The following is a 16,085-nucleotide window of genomic DNA, read 5'->3' on the forward strand; positions in this document are numbered from 1 at the left end:
ATTTACCCCAAATGTCTTCTCAGAGCTCAGTTAACAGTGGAAGTGTTGGTAATGTGCTAGGCAATACTGTCCTCCTACTGTCCAGCAAATTGTCTCACTCAGCACCGGTCAGATCCCAAGGGTGCCTGATTAGAGAGGTTCAACCTGTACAGCACCTAGCACAATTAGTTCCTGGTCCATACCTACAGCTCCTAAATCCACAATAATGCTGACACTGTCAGCAATAAAAATTAATAAATTTAGCCTTGAAACTCCCCTTACAAACATAAGCAGGCACAGGCAGCCCTACTACATTCCGCACACATTTTCAAGCACCGTCATCAGTTTGGGATGCTTCCAGTTCTGGGTGTTCCCCATGCAACACCTCCTTCGGATTTATTTGCAAAGTGGCTGAATGCAACAGGAGCAGCAGCTGAATTGTTCTGGGACATTTTCCTACCCGTTTGTCCAAATTCCTCAGGCGTGGGGATGCATCCATCTTCTACCCCTGGGGCCAGAGGCTTTAGCTGATCTGCCATCTGCACGGTCGGCCGGACTTTGGCCTGAACCTCCACTGCTTTTCGGAACGGAGTATAAACATCTGGCAACCTGCAAGGACTACAGCATGAGGACTGCACAAGGAACAGGCCCCCATGGCTTTCCCCGCACACAATGCTGCACTGCTCCAGCACGGTAATTATGACGGGGCAGGGTTAATATTTTAACTGTGCTTTTGTGACCCGAGGGACCCCCAATGCTTCACTGTCAAGAGTCCAATGTTGTGTCAGCAACTCCTCTCAGGGCGTGACAAACTCACTACACCAAACACGTTACTGTCTCAATATTTCTCTCTGAAGAATGCTGTGTGAAGTGACAAATGAGAGCTGCTGACACACTGGTCCTCAATAGCATTGTGCCATGGATACGTAAACACTGCATGGGAAATCGTGGATACTTACTGACTTTATGCTATCAAGTCCACAACCAAAGAAAGGGAGGAACTGTCTTCTCTCAGCCAAGAGGGAAAGTAGCAAAATGTACAATAAGGGAGCCCCATTTGGGCTCTGGGCCACTCTCCATCACCAGAAAAGCAGCTCAGAGGGACACCACCTTCCCTATTTTTCCTATGTCCACCAGAGAAGGAAATGATCTGGATTTCTGCCATTCTTCAGCCTGGGGAAGAAACCCTCAGTGCTCAGCTCAGAGAGCAGGTCTGAGAGAAGCGAGAGCTGGCACCACCCATGCAAAGTCAGGGTGCTCCTGTTTAGCTACTACATGCAGTGCAGGGGGCTATTGTGACCACATGCTCTGCTGCCTCATGAGCCAGCCCTGCAACAGTCTAGTCCAGCCCAGCCCTGCTCGGCGGGGACTGCAGGAACCTACCTGTGTGGGAACTGGGGCCTTTGTTGTCATGGGAGGAAGACACAACAGGGGTAAACTGTGTCTTGGGGGGGGAGGGGAAGAAGATGAAAACAGTTGATAAACAAACAGGTCCCTCCCCTACCAGCACTTCAGTCTGGCTGAGAGCCTCACCTCCCCTCCTGGTAGAGAAAGGCCTCATCTGGTGCACATTGTCATAACGCCATTGAAGCCAACAGAGCTAGGACAATTCACATGACCTGTGGATCTGCCCCCTGACCCGGCAGTGGGGAGAGAACGGGCAGCCTCCCCATGCGTGGAGCGAAGGCAGAGCCCAACCTACCTGGACAGGTGGCTAAACGGCAAGTCGTCCCGGTGATAGAGAGTGGCTGCCCAGAAGGTCTGGATCTTCACCCCATGCTGAGCGCATACCCGCTGCAGCGCCTCCTCCACCTCTAGCTCCTCTTTCGTAGCCTAGCGCCAACAGGGACAAAAGCAGGGGGGCGTTTTTCTGTCAGCTCACCCAGCATGCAGCTGGACCCGCCACTGTGAGTGCTGTCTCGTGCCCACGGAGCATGGCCCTTCCTAGAGACGCTGTCTGCTGGTTTTGGTTGTTCAGCTGAACACCCATCAGCTGTACCCACCTGTCCCTAGATCTGTCCACTATTACGGCCTGGCCTCGCACCTCTGGAAGCAAAATGGGACTTCTTCCTTTGACTGCATAGGCCTCGGATCAAGCTCTTAGCTGGCCAATTTAGCTGGCCATCGTAGCAGAGCTGGCAGTTGGGAAGGACTCAGAAGAGGAACAGCTTGAGGAGGAAGCCATGTGCAGAGGGCACATTGGTCCAGGGCATCTTTCCATTCACAGCAGTGGGCTGTGGATCAGGCCCACAGAGCTGCAGGAAAAGCAGCCACATGGATAGTCAAGGCTGATGCCACTGGCAGAGCCAGGAGGAGATATGACAAGATGGGGTAAGCAGGGAGGGGCACAGCTGTGGCGAGGCCTTAAAGTTGGACTGAGCTGCTAGTGCTGGGTGAGTTAATGGCTTTTTAAATCCAGACCAAAGCAAAGGGACGAAGCTGGGCCCTTCCCAAGGGCTGCGGCTGTGATCTAGACAGGTGGCCCGTGACACTGCATGTTTCCAGTAGCCACTAACAATTACCTCACTGAGAATAAGGTCATCCAGTCCCCTTAACATCCCAAACCATACACCTGGCACCCTCCTCTGCCCTCCTCTGGCTTCTGACACAGAGCCCCATCCGCTGGCCAGCCTACCTGGAGGCTCAGCCCCAGCTCCAGGGGTCAGCCCCATCCTCTGGCCAGCCTACCATGGCTGCGTCCAGTTGCCACTCACCACGGGAAAGTGCTACTTCAGTCCAACCAGCTTTGCAGCCGCCCCTGCTCCTCCAGCAAGCAGTCGTGCTCACGAAGCCTGCCTGCTCTGGAGGCTGTTGGGTGACCTTCCTTCCCTGGCCTGCTCCTGCCCCACCACCCCAGTTTCTGTCCCCCCATGGGAGGCGGGTGCAGGTGTTAGGACTGTGTATAGGTAGGGCCTGTTCTGCTCATGAGGCTTCTCCTTCTCGGAGTGCAGGGAAGAATCCTTCCCACCACGTAACGCCTTTCTCCTCGCTTCCTGTCGCCGTCTGAACGCAGGGATGCTCTCGCTGCCTCCGCTTCCCTATTCGCTGCTATGCCAGGCTCTTTGCTGGCGCCTCCTTGTTCCTGCTACACCCTGCCTGCCTGCCGCTGGCTCCCAGGCTGAGAGAGGAGTCGGGGGAAGGCAGCCCGTGCTCAGCTCGAGGGGCACACAGCAGCTTCCAGCAACTCCGCAATATTACTCCACGCTTGATGCCTCACTCTGTTCCCTGGCAACTGGAAACTGCCTTCCTTCAAAGTTCAGCTCCTTATGGCAGTCACTCATAGCAGCAGTCTGGACCCCATATTCCCTACAGGTCGCCCACAACTGATCCCCCTCCACCACTTGGGGGCAAGACTTCCCCAGGGATTAGCTCACTTCTGAAGGGTTAAGGACATGACAGTAGCAGAGAACATCTACGACTGAGCTCATGGGCCAGGCAAATCCCATACAGTGTTGTAATAAAATTTCCTGCCCGTGTTTTGCTGAATCGATGTGGTTTTAACTTTTCCTTTACCTCTTCGTGGAAAGCCACCGCAGTCACACAGCCCAGCTGGGCAATAAGATTGTGAACCACGTCTTCTGGATTTCCTTTCCTCACCACCAAATTACTGTGGACACACAATATTGGAATTAATTAGGCTTTATGCTCTTATTTTTTATTAATTTTCTGTAATAAGGTGACACCTAGGAGCCCCAGTGACGGACCAGGACCCCACTGGGCCAGGAGCTGTACAGACACAGACAAAGATGATTCCGTCCCCAAAAGCTTGCAATCTAAATAGGAGACACCAGTTGGACAGAATCAGATAGAACCAAGAGAACAGAAGAGACGATATTTATTATTGCCTCTCTTGGTTCTGTGTAAATGGGCAAATACTTTTACTCCCATTTTACAAGAGGACGCTGAGACACAGATTAGCTAAGTAACAGGAAGGGAGTGGAAGGCTGGTCTCTCCATCCTTCCTATCCCTAGGGAGTTACATGTAGACATCTGTTTTAACTCGATGCGTGAAAGATGTTTTCATGAGTTTCTTGTTACAACATGAGGTGCTCAGCTATTGCGGTAATGGCAGCCAAATAAGAACTTCAGACAGACAAATATCTCTTAACTGCTGACCCTGGGTTTCTTACAGTCTTCTGAGACATCTGGTGCAGGCTGCTGCCAGAGACAGGCTAGTGAGCTAGCGTGGGAATTTCTGCATTTCATGGTATTAGCAGCAGAGGCTTAAACCTATTTGTCACTAGCACAGCTGACATCATAAGTCAACAAGTTTTGAGGAAGAGGAGCTGGAAGAATAAAGAGGCTTAAAAACTAAAACAGACTCATGTTTATGGCAAATCCCCACATACCTTCCTTTTTCCTTGAGCGTTTGCCTTAGATCTTTCAGGCTTTCCAGTAAAAATTTGAGTCGAAAGGGCCCAGTCTTTGGGAATCCATAATTATGGGTTCGCAGGTAGTGTCTTGGGTCAAAGCAGTAGAGAGGAATGACATAGTCTGCATTATTGTGAGCCCAGTGTAGCACCTGGAAATACAGACGAGCCATTCAAGACATCAGCGCTCCAGGTGTTTTCTTTCGGTACAACAATTCACGGCACCTTTTCCAAGTTGCCTGCATTCAGACTCAATGAAAAAGGAAGACATGCAACTCGATAGTCTTCATATTACACTACAGTAGTATTATATGCTAGGGTCACTCTCTCTGCCAGTGCCTGGTCTGCACAGACTTTACAGGCAAAACTCTAAACAACTTAAAACTGATCAGGATCAAGGCCCCAGTGCATCTATCATCCTGGTATCTAGGTGCCAGCTATAAAAATTAAAGACTTTCTCAAAGAGGTTTCCACAGCACAGAGAAGAAAGCTCAGTAGTTCACACCAGTGAAGTGTGGCAGGGTGGCCTTTTGTCCAGCTTGGGGCCCCTGCTTCTGCCCCACTTGTAAGGTCTAGGCTACAGATACTTCCGCTGTTCCGGCCAGTCTTCTCCCCTCCTCTAGCCTGGGCCAGAGCTGTTAACCTAGCGGTGCGGTAGGGTAGGGTAGGGAAGGGAGCCAGCCACTCCACCCACCCCAGCTCCCTACCATCACTCTCTCAACTGCTTTTCCTTTCTCCATTCTTCCTTCACAATAGCTCACCTAACTCCTCTATCTCCCCTCTCATGCTCTCCCCTTCCATGTTTGCCTTGGCTACTTATAAGCCTGCAGGCAGTCAGCTCCTTTGGCGCTCGTTAACTGATTGCCTGCTGCCTCACACTATTGCCTCCACCTGGGAACTTAATTAGCTCTGTCTGCTCTTCCCCTAGCCCAGGCTGGGTCCTGAGCTACCTTCCACCTGGGGTCTGCTGGCCTAACCCTATTACAGAAGTGATTACATCTCCACAGAATTGCCTTCCATTCCCTGTTGCTTTTACAGCTGGTCACCTCCTCCTTCCCACACAGAGCGTAAACCCTTCATCCCAACCAGTTACCACAGAGTAGCACGGAGCTAGGGAGACAGGGATGGTGGCATCTTCCCATCATGCCACTCTCACTCCTTCCCTAGGCTGCGATCTGCTGGCATATCAGACGTTTTGCTGGCAGGAGAATGGGTGAAAACATGGCCCTAATTTAGGGGTGGCCAATTGCAACTCTTTGGGCAATTAAATGTGGCTCCTGCTTGGAGCTACGCACTGGGAGTACCAGCAACCGCTCTGCACACGTGCTCCAGCAGCAACTCCAGTGAGTTGAGTTACAGCAGGGGACTGTGGGTGGCTGGTGCTGGGGGGGAGGAATTTCGTTATAGTGGGAAGCTGGGGGTGCCTGGTTCTGGAGGAGGGGAATGGGACTGGGTTACAGTCGGAGGTCGAGGCCCTGGGCTTAACCCCGGCAGCCCTGGACGCGGATGGCTGGAGGCCTGTGGACTAACCACCCATTCCCAACCACCCCCTCACCTTCTTTTTCCCCACCCACCAGCGACTCCCTAACCACCCCCCCTTACTGTAACCTTACCCCCTCCAGACCCTGCCCTCCCCTGCTTCCCCCACGCCCTCCTCTCCCTCCCCCTCCTCCTCCACCCCTCCTTTCCCCCATGACCTTTCACCTCCCCCTAAAACCTCCATCCCCCCTGCCTCCATCCCTTCCCTCCCCACCCCCACCTCGACCCCTGTCTGTTCACAATCGCCCCCGAGGCTGCGACCCCTCGGGAGGCCCCCCTTGCATCGCCCTCTCCCAGCACTTCCGGGGCTCCTCTCCCTCCGCCGCCCCTACCCCTCCCAAAACCAAGTCCCAGCCCCCATCTAGACCTTTTGCTGGCTGCGGGACCCAGAAGAACACGAGGCTGACGGGTACTCAGGACCCCAAGGCCTCGGCACCCAACCCGCTGGTGGGTGAGATGCGCCAGCTCTTGGAGGACGTTTGCGGCTCCAAGAACAAGGCAGCTCTTGCCCTCCAGCGCTGGGGGGACTTCCACTCCACCTTAGAGTCCGTGAGGGCCCTTCTGAAGGAGGGCAAGAGGACCAGGAGGAGGGACGCCACGGCCTACCAAAAGGCCCACGGCTTCCGTGACACCCTAATTGCTTTCGGGGTTGGTCACAGTTTGCTGCGTGGCCCCATGGGGACTGTTGGTGCTCCCTCCGCTGAGGATCCTCCCCAGCCCTCCAAATGGCCCCAATCATCTTTGCCACTCTAAATGCCAGGGGCTGTGGGTCGGGTCTCCGCAGGTGCCGAGCGCTCTCCTTCCTCCGGGAGGGGGGGTACTCGGTCACCTTCTTGCAGGACACCCACACTACCTCAGCCGCCGAAGCCAGCTGGCGGCTGGAGTGGGGAGGTGGGGTCTATCTTAGTCACCTCTCAGCCCGCCGGGCCAGGGTAGCGACCCTGTTCTCCCCAGACCTGCAGCCTGAGGTGCTGGGGAGCATCGAGGCTGTGCCGGGCTGCCTGCTGTATCTCCGGGTGCGCGTGGAGGAGCTGCCCCTCCACCTTGTCAACGTCTATGCCCTGACATCTGGCCTGGAGAGAACATCCTTCTTCCAGCAGGCGGCGGCCTTCCTTGACTCCATCGATCCTTGCGAGTGCCTGGTCCTCGGCGGGGATTTCAATTGCACTCTCGAGGAACAGGACCGTACGGGGACTGAGCAGTGCCAGGCCGCTGCGGACATCCTCCAGGAGCTCATCAACCATCACTCCCTGGTGGACGTCTGGCACAGCCACCACCTGGACAAGGACACCGTCTTCACCTACGTCTGGGTGGTGGGCCACAAATCCATACACTCCCGGTTGGACCGCATCTACATCACAGCAACATCTCTCCCGGGCCCACTCCTCCAGCGTGCAGCCGGCCCCCTTCTCAGACCACCATCTGGTGGCCTGAAGGCTTCCCTCTCACTGGGGAAGCGGGGGTTGGCCTACTGGCACTTCAACAACAGCCTGCTGGAGGACGTGGGCTTTGTGGTGTCCTTCCGGGAGTTCTGGCTGGCCTGGCGCGAGCAGCGGCGCGCCTTTCCCTCGGCACGGCGGTGGTGGGAGCTGGGAAAGGTGCACGCGTGGCTCTTTTGCCGCGACTATACCCGGGGGGCCAGCCAGCGGCGTGATGCGTTGATAGGGCAGCTGGAGCGGGAGGCTCTTGAGCTGGAGAGGTGCCTAGCCGCCAGCCCTGGGGATCCATCCCTCTGAGGCACGTACTGGGAGAAGAGGGACGAGCTCAGGGCCCTCGACACCCTTTGGGCACAGGGGGCCTTTGTGAGGTCGCGAATCCAACTCCTTTAGGAGACAGACCGCGGCTACCGCTTCTTCTACGTCTTGGAGAAAAAGAGGGGTGCCAAGAAACATATCCTCTACTTTCTTGCGGAGGATGGCACCCCTCTTATGGATCCGCTGGAGATGCGCAAGAGGGCCCGCGCCTTCTACGCCACCCTTTTCTCCCTGGATCTGACCAACGCCGAGGCCTGCAGGGTGCTTTGGGACCAACTCCCCTCGGTCAGCGCGGGCGACTGGGACCGGCTAGAGCTTCCTCTCACTCTAGCTGAGTTCTCGGAAGCCCTCCATCTCATGCCCACCAATAAATCCCCGGGCATTGATGAGCTCACCGTGGAGTTTTACCATGTGTTTTGGGACGTCCTCGGCCCGGACCTGGTCAGCGTCTGGGCCGAGTCCTTGCAAAGCGGGGTCCTCCCGCTATCGTGCAGGCGAGCTGTCCTGGCCCTGCTGCCCAAGAAGGGGGACCCCCGCGACCTCAGGAACTGGCGTCCCATCTCGCTCCTCAGCACCGACTACAAGATCATCGCTAAAGCCATCTCCCACCGCTTGGGGTCCATGCTGCAGGACGTGGTCCACCCCAACCAGACCTACACCGTCCCGGGCCGTACCATCTTCCATAATCTGTATTTGGTCCGGGATCTCCTAGAGCTTGGGTGTAGGGACGGCCTGTCGTTTGCCCTCCTGTCCCTAGATCAGGAGAAGGCATTCGACAGGGTGGACCACAGATATCTCCTGGGCACCCTGCAGGCTTCGGCTTTGGTCCCCACTTCGTCGGGTTTCTCCGGGTGCTGTATGCTGCCTCGGAGTGCATGGTCAAGCTCAACTGGACCCTGACCGCTCCAGTCAGCTTCGGACAAGGAGTATGACAAGGCTGCCCGTTCTCAGGACAGCTCTACGCCCTGGCCATTGAGCCCTTCCTCTGTCTCCTTTGCCGAAAGCTGATGGGGACGGTGCTTCTGGAGCCGGGGCTGCGGCTGGTCCTGTCGGCATACGCCGATGACATGCTCCTCGTGGTTCAGGACCCGGGAGACCTGGCGCGGCTGGAGGCCTGCCAAGCTGTTTACTTGGCAGCCTCCTCCCCTTGGGTCAACTGGGTCAAGAGCTCTGGCCTGGTGGTTGGGGCTGGATGGCAGGCAGGCCGCCTCCCACCCGCGCTTCAGGCCAGCCGGTGGAGCGCGGGTCCGCTGCTCTATCTCGGCGCCTTTTCATCTGCCATGCAATCCTCTCCGCCGGAAAACTGGCAAGATTTAGGGAGCAGGGTGGTTGAGCAGTTGCGGAGGTGGACAGGACTGCTCCAGTGTCTCTCCCTGCACGGGAGGGCACTGGTGCTTAACCAGCTGATCCTGTCCATGCTCTGGCACCGCCTCAACAGCCTGGTCCCACCCCTGGAGTTCCTGGTCCAGCTCCAGAAGTCAGTTCTGAAGTTTTTCTGGCCAGGACTGCACTGGGTCCCTGCAGGGGTTCTCCATCTTCCCCCAGAGGAGGGAGGGCAGGGCCTGACTTGCTTGCACACTCAACATCAACAGTGCAGATAGTCCAGCATGGAGTTCACTGGCACACACTTTCCTCCGCCATTACCAAGGGCTCTGATACGACCAGCAGCTCCTTTATTTGTCCTTGCGAGGCCGTCCTTGAGAGGCCATCCACAAGGCCTCTTGGAGCTGCCAGCCTTTTACCAGGACCTCCTCCGCACCTGGTGGCGGCTTGCAGCTTCCAGGCCCTTAGGGGCTGCAGTGGGGTAAGATCTCCTCGCCGAGCCCCTGCTACACAACCCCTACCTTTGTGTGCAGGCAGCGGCGTCCCCCACGGTGCGCAGGAGGTTGGTCCTAGGTAGAATCACCAAAGTTGGAGACCTCCTGGACTACAACCGGGTGGACTGGATGGAGACCCCGGCGCTTGCCCGGCACATGGAGCTCTCTACCCTAGACTCCCCCCAGCACGTACTTGAGGAGGTGAAGGCTACCTTGCCACCTACTGCTCACATCTACCTCAGTTGGGTCCTGCGACAGGGTGCACCCTGCCCCCCTCTTACTCCTAGCCCTCCGGACCTCTCCGTGGGCCCCCAGCTTCGTGACCCTGCCCGTCCCCGTCCCCCTCACTATCCTAGCCGGCTGCACACCCTACACCCAGTCCCCTTCCGAACCGCGCCCAGACATCTTCTGTACACGCTCGTGCTTCACACGCTCCACTTCCCCACCCTCGTGGGCCGCCCTGACCACAAATGGTGGGACCTCTTACATTGTTGGAGGGTGGGGAGCCCTGGTGGGCCAGCCTTTCCTCCACCTTGGTTCCACGGCCCACCAGGGACATCAGCTGGAGGATCCTCCATGGAGCAGTGAGCATGGGCGTGTACTTGGCACGGTTCACCCCATCCCAGACACCTGCACCTTCTGCGGCATGAGGGAGAACCTGACGCACATCTACGTCGAGTGCACCAGGCTGCAGCCCCTCTTCCGGCTCCTCCAGAACCTCCTCTTGAGGTTCTGGCTGCACGTTTCCCCACACTTCCTCATCCTGTCACACCCCATCCATGGCCCCACAAAGTCGCAGGACCTCCTCGTCAGCCTCCTCCTGGCCACGGCCAAAGTGGCCATTTACAAGAGAAGGGAGAAGAGGCTGGCAGAGAGGTAGACCTGCGACTGTGGGGCCTACTTCCGTTCCTCTCTCCAATCACAACTCCGAACAGAGTTCCTCTGGGCGGCATCCACCGACTCCCTCGACACCTTTGAGGAGCGATGGGCACTGTCCAGGGTTCTCTGCTCGGTGTCCCCCTCTGGTTCCCTCATTTTGAACCTTTGACCCTCACTCCCATCCCTGGTTTTCTTTCGTTTGTCCCCCGAATTCATTTGGGACCGGTTCTTTTAGTAGGTCCCCCGTCGCCGTGAGATAGGTCTCGTTCTTACCCTCCCCCAGTCTTACCTTGTCACAACAGATAAAAAATAAATATATAATACGTGACTCTTTGCACACTATCCGTGGCTTTTAGTCCCTACCTGGTTGGCCACCTGTGCCCCAACTGAACAGGCTAAAGTGCGTGGGCAGTGTCCAGAAGAAGGGTCAAGGTACTGGCCCCAGCAGACTCATGGTGATATCCGTAACAGCAGGAGCGCTACCTCCAGATTTCTGGTCCAAGACCAGTCTGGGTGATTGTCCTTGGGCTCCCTAAATTCCCATCTAGTCATGCTGGACACTGCACTGACGCTTCTGGTTCCTAAAGCCATGTGCATCCCAAAGCTCTTTCACCTCCAAGGATGCCTGCATGTCTCACCCTCACCTCCCCAGAAACACGTCCGCAACACGCTTGGAGATCCTTGTGTCGTATCCAGAGGCACTGAGACCTCATACTAGGGTGAGTGGAGTCTCTGCTCTACAGCCTTAGCAGAAAGCCAGCTGGCCTTTAGCTCCTGGGGTAGAGCACAGGGTTTTAGCCGCCCCCCAATCACCAGTTCAATCCCTGGTGACAGCAACCTGGGTCTGTGGGCATTACACATGGATGGCTGGTGCTAAAACAAACATATGGCACACCCATGACATCACCAAGAGCAACAAATCACTGTCACTTGGAAGCTACCAAATTCATGGCCTGTTTTGGTCAACTTCATCATCCCAGGAGTTAAAACTTGTGAATTTAATAATTTCAGCTATTTCAAATGTGAACGTGCAGGGTGCTGTAACTGTAAGGATCCTGACCCAAAAAAAGAAGGGTGGGGTTCACAAGGTTACTGAGGGGGTGCAGCACTGCTACCCTGACCCCTGCCCTCCTGGTGATGACAGTGCTACCTTCAGAGCTGGGCAGCTGGAGAGTACCACATGCTAGCTAGCAGCCCAGTTGTAGAGGCAGAGTTACCACCAGCGTGGAATCCAGGGGATGCTCTTGCCACCCTTACTTCTGCACCACTGCGTCCCCAGCTGGGCCCTTCCTTAGCAGCCCCTGCTTTCCTGCCACCCATCTCCGAAGGCAGTGCAGAAGCAGAGCTGTCCTGTCCGTTCCCCACGGCCCCATGCTTTGGGGGTGCCTGGGGTGGCCTGGGAGATAACAGGATAGGCCTAGGGACAGCAGCAATGAATGTAGGGGTGGGGGGGCAGGAGCGCTACCCCTACCGCCAGACCTGCCGGTGGTGGGGGAGGGGAAAGAGGTGAGTTGCCCCCAAGCCCAGCATTTTAAAGGGGTCCGGAGCTTCAGCCACTTTCTCTGCCCAAGTAGGTGGGAGCCATGTCCTCCTCCCACCTTGCTCCCAAGCCCATGGCGGCTGCCGGCGCCGCTGCCTGCTGCTGGTCCCAGGCCTCCCTGGTAAGCCCCTGGGTCACATCGCTGAGAGGGAGGGAGCTTGAGGAGGCCATGCAATGGGGCAGAAGGGGTGGGAAGGAGTGGAGCAGGGGGCAGAGCCGGAGCAGGGCTTGGGGGACACAGTGGAGTTGGGGCAGAACCTCAGTGGCTGTGCCAAACTCTGCACCTGCCTAGACACGCCCTGGTGTAAGGGCGGCAATGCCCTGACCCCCTTGCGTTACCTCTGCAACCCCCCCACCGCCGCACCTCCCGCTGGGGCCGGGACCCCCGCTTCAGGACAGGCTGCTGCCCCGGGAATGGGGCACAGGGCTGCGGGCGCACAAGCGTCCCAGCAGGGACTGGCTTGCAGGGCCCCTCACGCAGCTGGGGGACCCGGTGATGCCGCACGGACCAGTCCCACGGGCCGGCGGGACAGACCAGCCCTCAGCTCTCCCGCCCGGCTGTGCACAGCCCCTTTCCCCACCCGAAAAAGCCCTGCGAGCCCCGGCCACCCCCACCCCGCGCACCCCCGGCATCAGCCCCCAAGCCCCGGCGGGGCGGAGCGCCGAGCCCAGGTTACATAAGGCCACGTGCGGGTAACGCCGGGGGAGGGGGCCCAGCCCGTGCCGGGACCCAGCCGCGGCCGGCCCGCGCGGCCCAGCCCCCACCTGGCTGTCGTGATAGCGGAGGTCATTGCGCAGCAGGCAGATCACCGTCCTCGGCGCCGCCCGCGACATGCTCCCGGCGACCACCACCCCGCGCCGCGCCCAGCCCAGGCCGCCCTGGCGGGAGGAGGAGCCGCTCAGCTCCGCCTCCGCTCCCCTGGCCAGGCCCGGCTTCGAGGCGCCCTTGGCCCGGCGGCGCTGAGTGCGCGGCCCGGCTGGTGCCCCCGGGCTCTGCGGAGCTGGGGAAGGTCTTTGTCCCCAGGCCCCTCGGCCCGTCAGGGCTACACGCAGAGGTGGGAGCCAGGCCCCAGGCCCCAGCCCCCAGGTTTTGCCAGTGGGGCCTCCATTTACCCTGGCCCCGCTTAGGGGTGCCGGCTTGTCATAATACGTGGGGGGGTGGACACGCGCCCCAGCTGCGGCAACCAGAGATGCCAACCCACGGAAATTTCATTTATGGACAAAATGGGAAAAATTTACAGACACGTTTGTTTATGGACATAATTTTTATATTCAGACAACGTAAATGGCCAAAGGTGAGCGTCATTGTTCATACATTGCAAAGCCACATCCTACTTAACTCACTTTCATTTAGTTAGGCAGGTTGCTAATGTGCTGATGCGAAGAGGGTGGGATAAGGTAGACCCTATCTTACCTCACAGAGCTGAAAGGGACCTTCAGAGGTCATAGAGTCCCATGCATTGCGCTCACAGCAGGACCTATCACCGTCCCTGCCATTTTTTTTTTAATCTGTTTTGTCCCCAGTTCCCACGTGGCCCCCTCAAGGATTAAACTCCCAACCCTGGGTTGAGCAGGCCTATGGAGACCATAATATCACCTGGATCACATTACAGCACCTCAACCACTGAGCTAAGCAAACAACTGAAACATCCAATATTCACTGTTTGGCAGTAAAATGGCTGAAGCAGCATAGAAAAATTTAATTGCTATAGAATACTTGCTGTTTTTTGAAATGTTATTGCATTTTTATGGAATTTATGGACATGTCCAATTTTGGCTAATTTTTTATACTGTCTGTAAATTTACTGACAGTTGGCAACTCTGGCAAAAACCCCGGCCAGGGAGTTTCCATGACAAGTCCTGAATTTATACAAAAATGTCCCACGGAAACCCGGGGGTCAGGGCAACCTCGGCAGTCCCATGGGACATTTTTGCGTAAATGTGGGACATGGGACTTGTTGTGGAAATTAGGGACTGTCCTGCAGATTGCGGGACGTCTGGCAACTCTACCCCAACAAGGAGCGAGTCTAATGGCGCTTGGGATATCTTCAATCAAATCAACAACAAACCCTCCATAGTCTCAGAGGGGCAGCTGGGTTAGTCTGTAGCTTCACAAAAAATAAGTCATCCTGTAGCACCTTACAGACTGACAATCGTATTTATTAGGTAATGAGCTTTTCTGGGTAAGACCCACTTCATCAGACCGAGCCACTGAACAAATAGCCCAAGGAGAGATTTTTTTTCACTTGGAGATGTCATGGAGTCATGCATGGGATTTGCTCTTGCTATGGACCTAACATGGTGAGTGCAGAGATACCACAGTGAAGCTTCGAGAGATCTAATCCTTACGCTACAGCAATGCACACAGGACTCTGAAGGCAACAGACATCAAAGCATTCTCTGCCCATGCTGACAAGCTAGAAAATAGACCCAAACTGCCTCTACGCTAGTATTGTCAGTGTAGTGGTAGCATCCTTCAGTCTACGTAGACTATGGATCGCGCCCTTCGTAGTTCCGTTTGGCATCCTCATTTGCAGCGTTGGCCGTGACCGTGAAGACCCACACGAGAGTGACAGGCCTTGCTGCATCTGTTGCATATATAATGGGTGTCTGGCAGGTCCTTGCTGTGCTTTCTCTGGGCTCGCTTCTCCTTTGCTAGCTGTGTGATCCTCAACTCACCCTTCTGAAGGCCCTTGTATAGTTCCTGCCTCCATCTGCTGCAATCGTCTGCCAGCTCCTCCCAGCTGTCTGGCTTGATGTCTACTTCCCTGAGGTCTCTCTTGCAAACATCTTTGAAGCGCAGCTGGGATGCCTTTGGATTGTCAGTGTAACTGATGTCCATTGGGGGTGTGAAAAAACACCCCTCTGAGTGACATACGTCATACTGACGGAAGTATGGGTGTGGGGAGCACTATGTCAGTGGGAGATGCTACCCTGCCAACGTAGCTATCACTGCTTGAGGGAAATGTTTCAATTATGTCGGTGGGAGAGTTCTCACTGGCATAGAGCACCTACACAAGTAATTTTGCCCTGGTACAGCTGTGCTACTGTAAGGTCATTAGTGAAGTCATGGCACCAGAAGGAGGAGCTATTTTCTTATCAGACGGGTCCTACAGTCCCCGTGTAGACCTTGTCTCCACAGCTCAGAAAACAGCATTGTAGATGCATGGGTGGCAGGTGAAGGCCAAGCTAGGGAAGGCAAGTACCAGCCCCGCCCCTTCCACTCTGAGACCTCATCCCTTCAGCAACCTCTCCCTCCTCCCCACCTGGTTGGAGCAAAGACACACCCAACCCCAGCCTGATCCTTCCTGGCCACATGGAGGGCTGGAGCTGTCCCACTGCCACCCCAGCCTTCCTGGGTTGCCAGGGAGTGTAGGCAATTTTGGGAAGGCAATGCTTCCCCTTGCCTACACTACCTGCTGCCCATGCATGGGTGATTAGGGTTGGAAGAGACCTCAGGAGGTCATATTGTTCAACCCCCTGCTCAAAGCAGGACCCACCCCAACTAAATCATCCCAGCCTGGGTTTTGTCAAGCTGGGCCTTAAAAGCCTCTAAGGACTGAGAGTCCACCTCACTAGGCAACCCTTTCCAGTGCTCTGCCCTCAACCCTAGTGAAAGAGCCTTTCTTACTATCTAACCTAGACCTTCCCCACTGCAACTTGAGACTGTCATCTGCCACCAGTGAGAGTAGCTGGGCTCCATCCTCTTTGGAACCCCACTTCCAGTAGTTGAAGGCTGGTGTCAAATCCCTCTCGATCTTCTCTTCTGCAGACTAAATAAGTCGAGTTCCCTCAGCCTCTTCTCTTCATGTATATGCCCCACACCCTAATGATTTTTGTTGTCCTCTGCTGCACTCTCCAATTTGTCCACATCCTTTCTGTGGGCGGTGGGCACTAAACTGGGTACAATAATTCAAATGTGGCCTTATCAGTGCCAAAGAAGGGAACAGTCACTTCTTTCTATCTGCTGGTAATCCTAATGCAGTCCAATATGACTCTAGCCTTCTTGGTAACATAGGCACGCTGGTGACTCATATCTGGTGTCTCATTCACTGAAATCCCCAGGTCCTTTTCTGCAGACCTGCAGTTTAGCCAGTCCATTCCCAGCCTGTAGCAGAACGTGGGATTCTTCTGTCCTAAGTGTAGGGGTCTACAATTGTCCTCATTGAACTTCATCAGTTTTCGTTTGGTCCAATTCTCATTTGTC

The 16,085-nt window shown here is 55.9% G+C and overlaps 1 protein-coding gene across 3 annotated transcripts in view; it reads right to left on the reverse strand.

The window, feature by feature from the left end:
* Window positions 1–12,756, reverse strand: part of LOC142008145 (cryptochrome DASH-like) — a 37,658-nt gene extending 24,902 nt beyond the window's left edge. For 2 of the 3 annotated variants that reach the window (XM_074985154.1, XM_074985153.1), the window contains exons 1-5: window positions 12,644–12,745; window positions 4,329–4,501; window positions 3,493–3,586; window positions 1,682–1,812; window positions 440–588 (exon numbers count right to left, since the gene is read on the reverse strand). In XM_074985154.1, the coding sequence (XP_074841255.1) occupies window positions 440–588; window positions 1,682–1,812; window positions 3,493–3,586; window positions 4,329–4,501; window positions 12,644–12,712 (616 nt within the window). In that variant the 5' untranslated portion in view covers window positions 12,713–12,745. Of the gene's footprint in view, window positions 1–439; window positions 589–1,681; window positions 1,813–3,492; window positions 3,587–4,328; window positions 4,502–12,643 lie in introns of all 3 variants that reach the window. The other variant, XM_074985155.1, reaches the window with a different exon arrangement.
* Between the last annotated feature and the right edge of the window lie 3,329 nt (window positions 12,757–16,085).

This window comes from Carettochelys insculpta, chromosome 2 (genome assembly GCF_033958435.1).
Source record: "Carettochelys insculpta isolate YL-2023 chromosome 2, ASM3395843v1, whole genome shotgun sequence".
NCBI classification, from domain to species: domain Eukaryota; kingdom Metazoa; phylum Chordata; order Testudines; family Carettochelyidae; genus Carettochelys; species Carettochelys insculpta.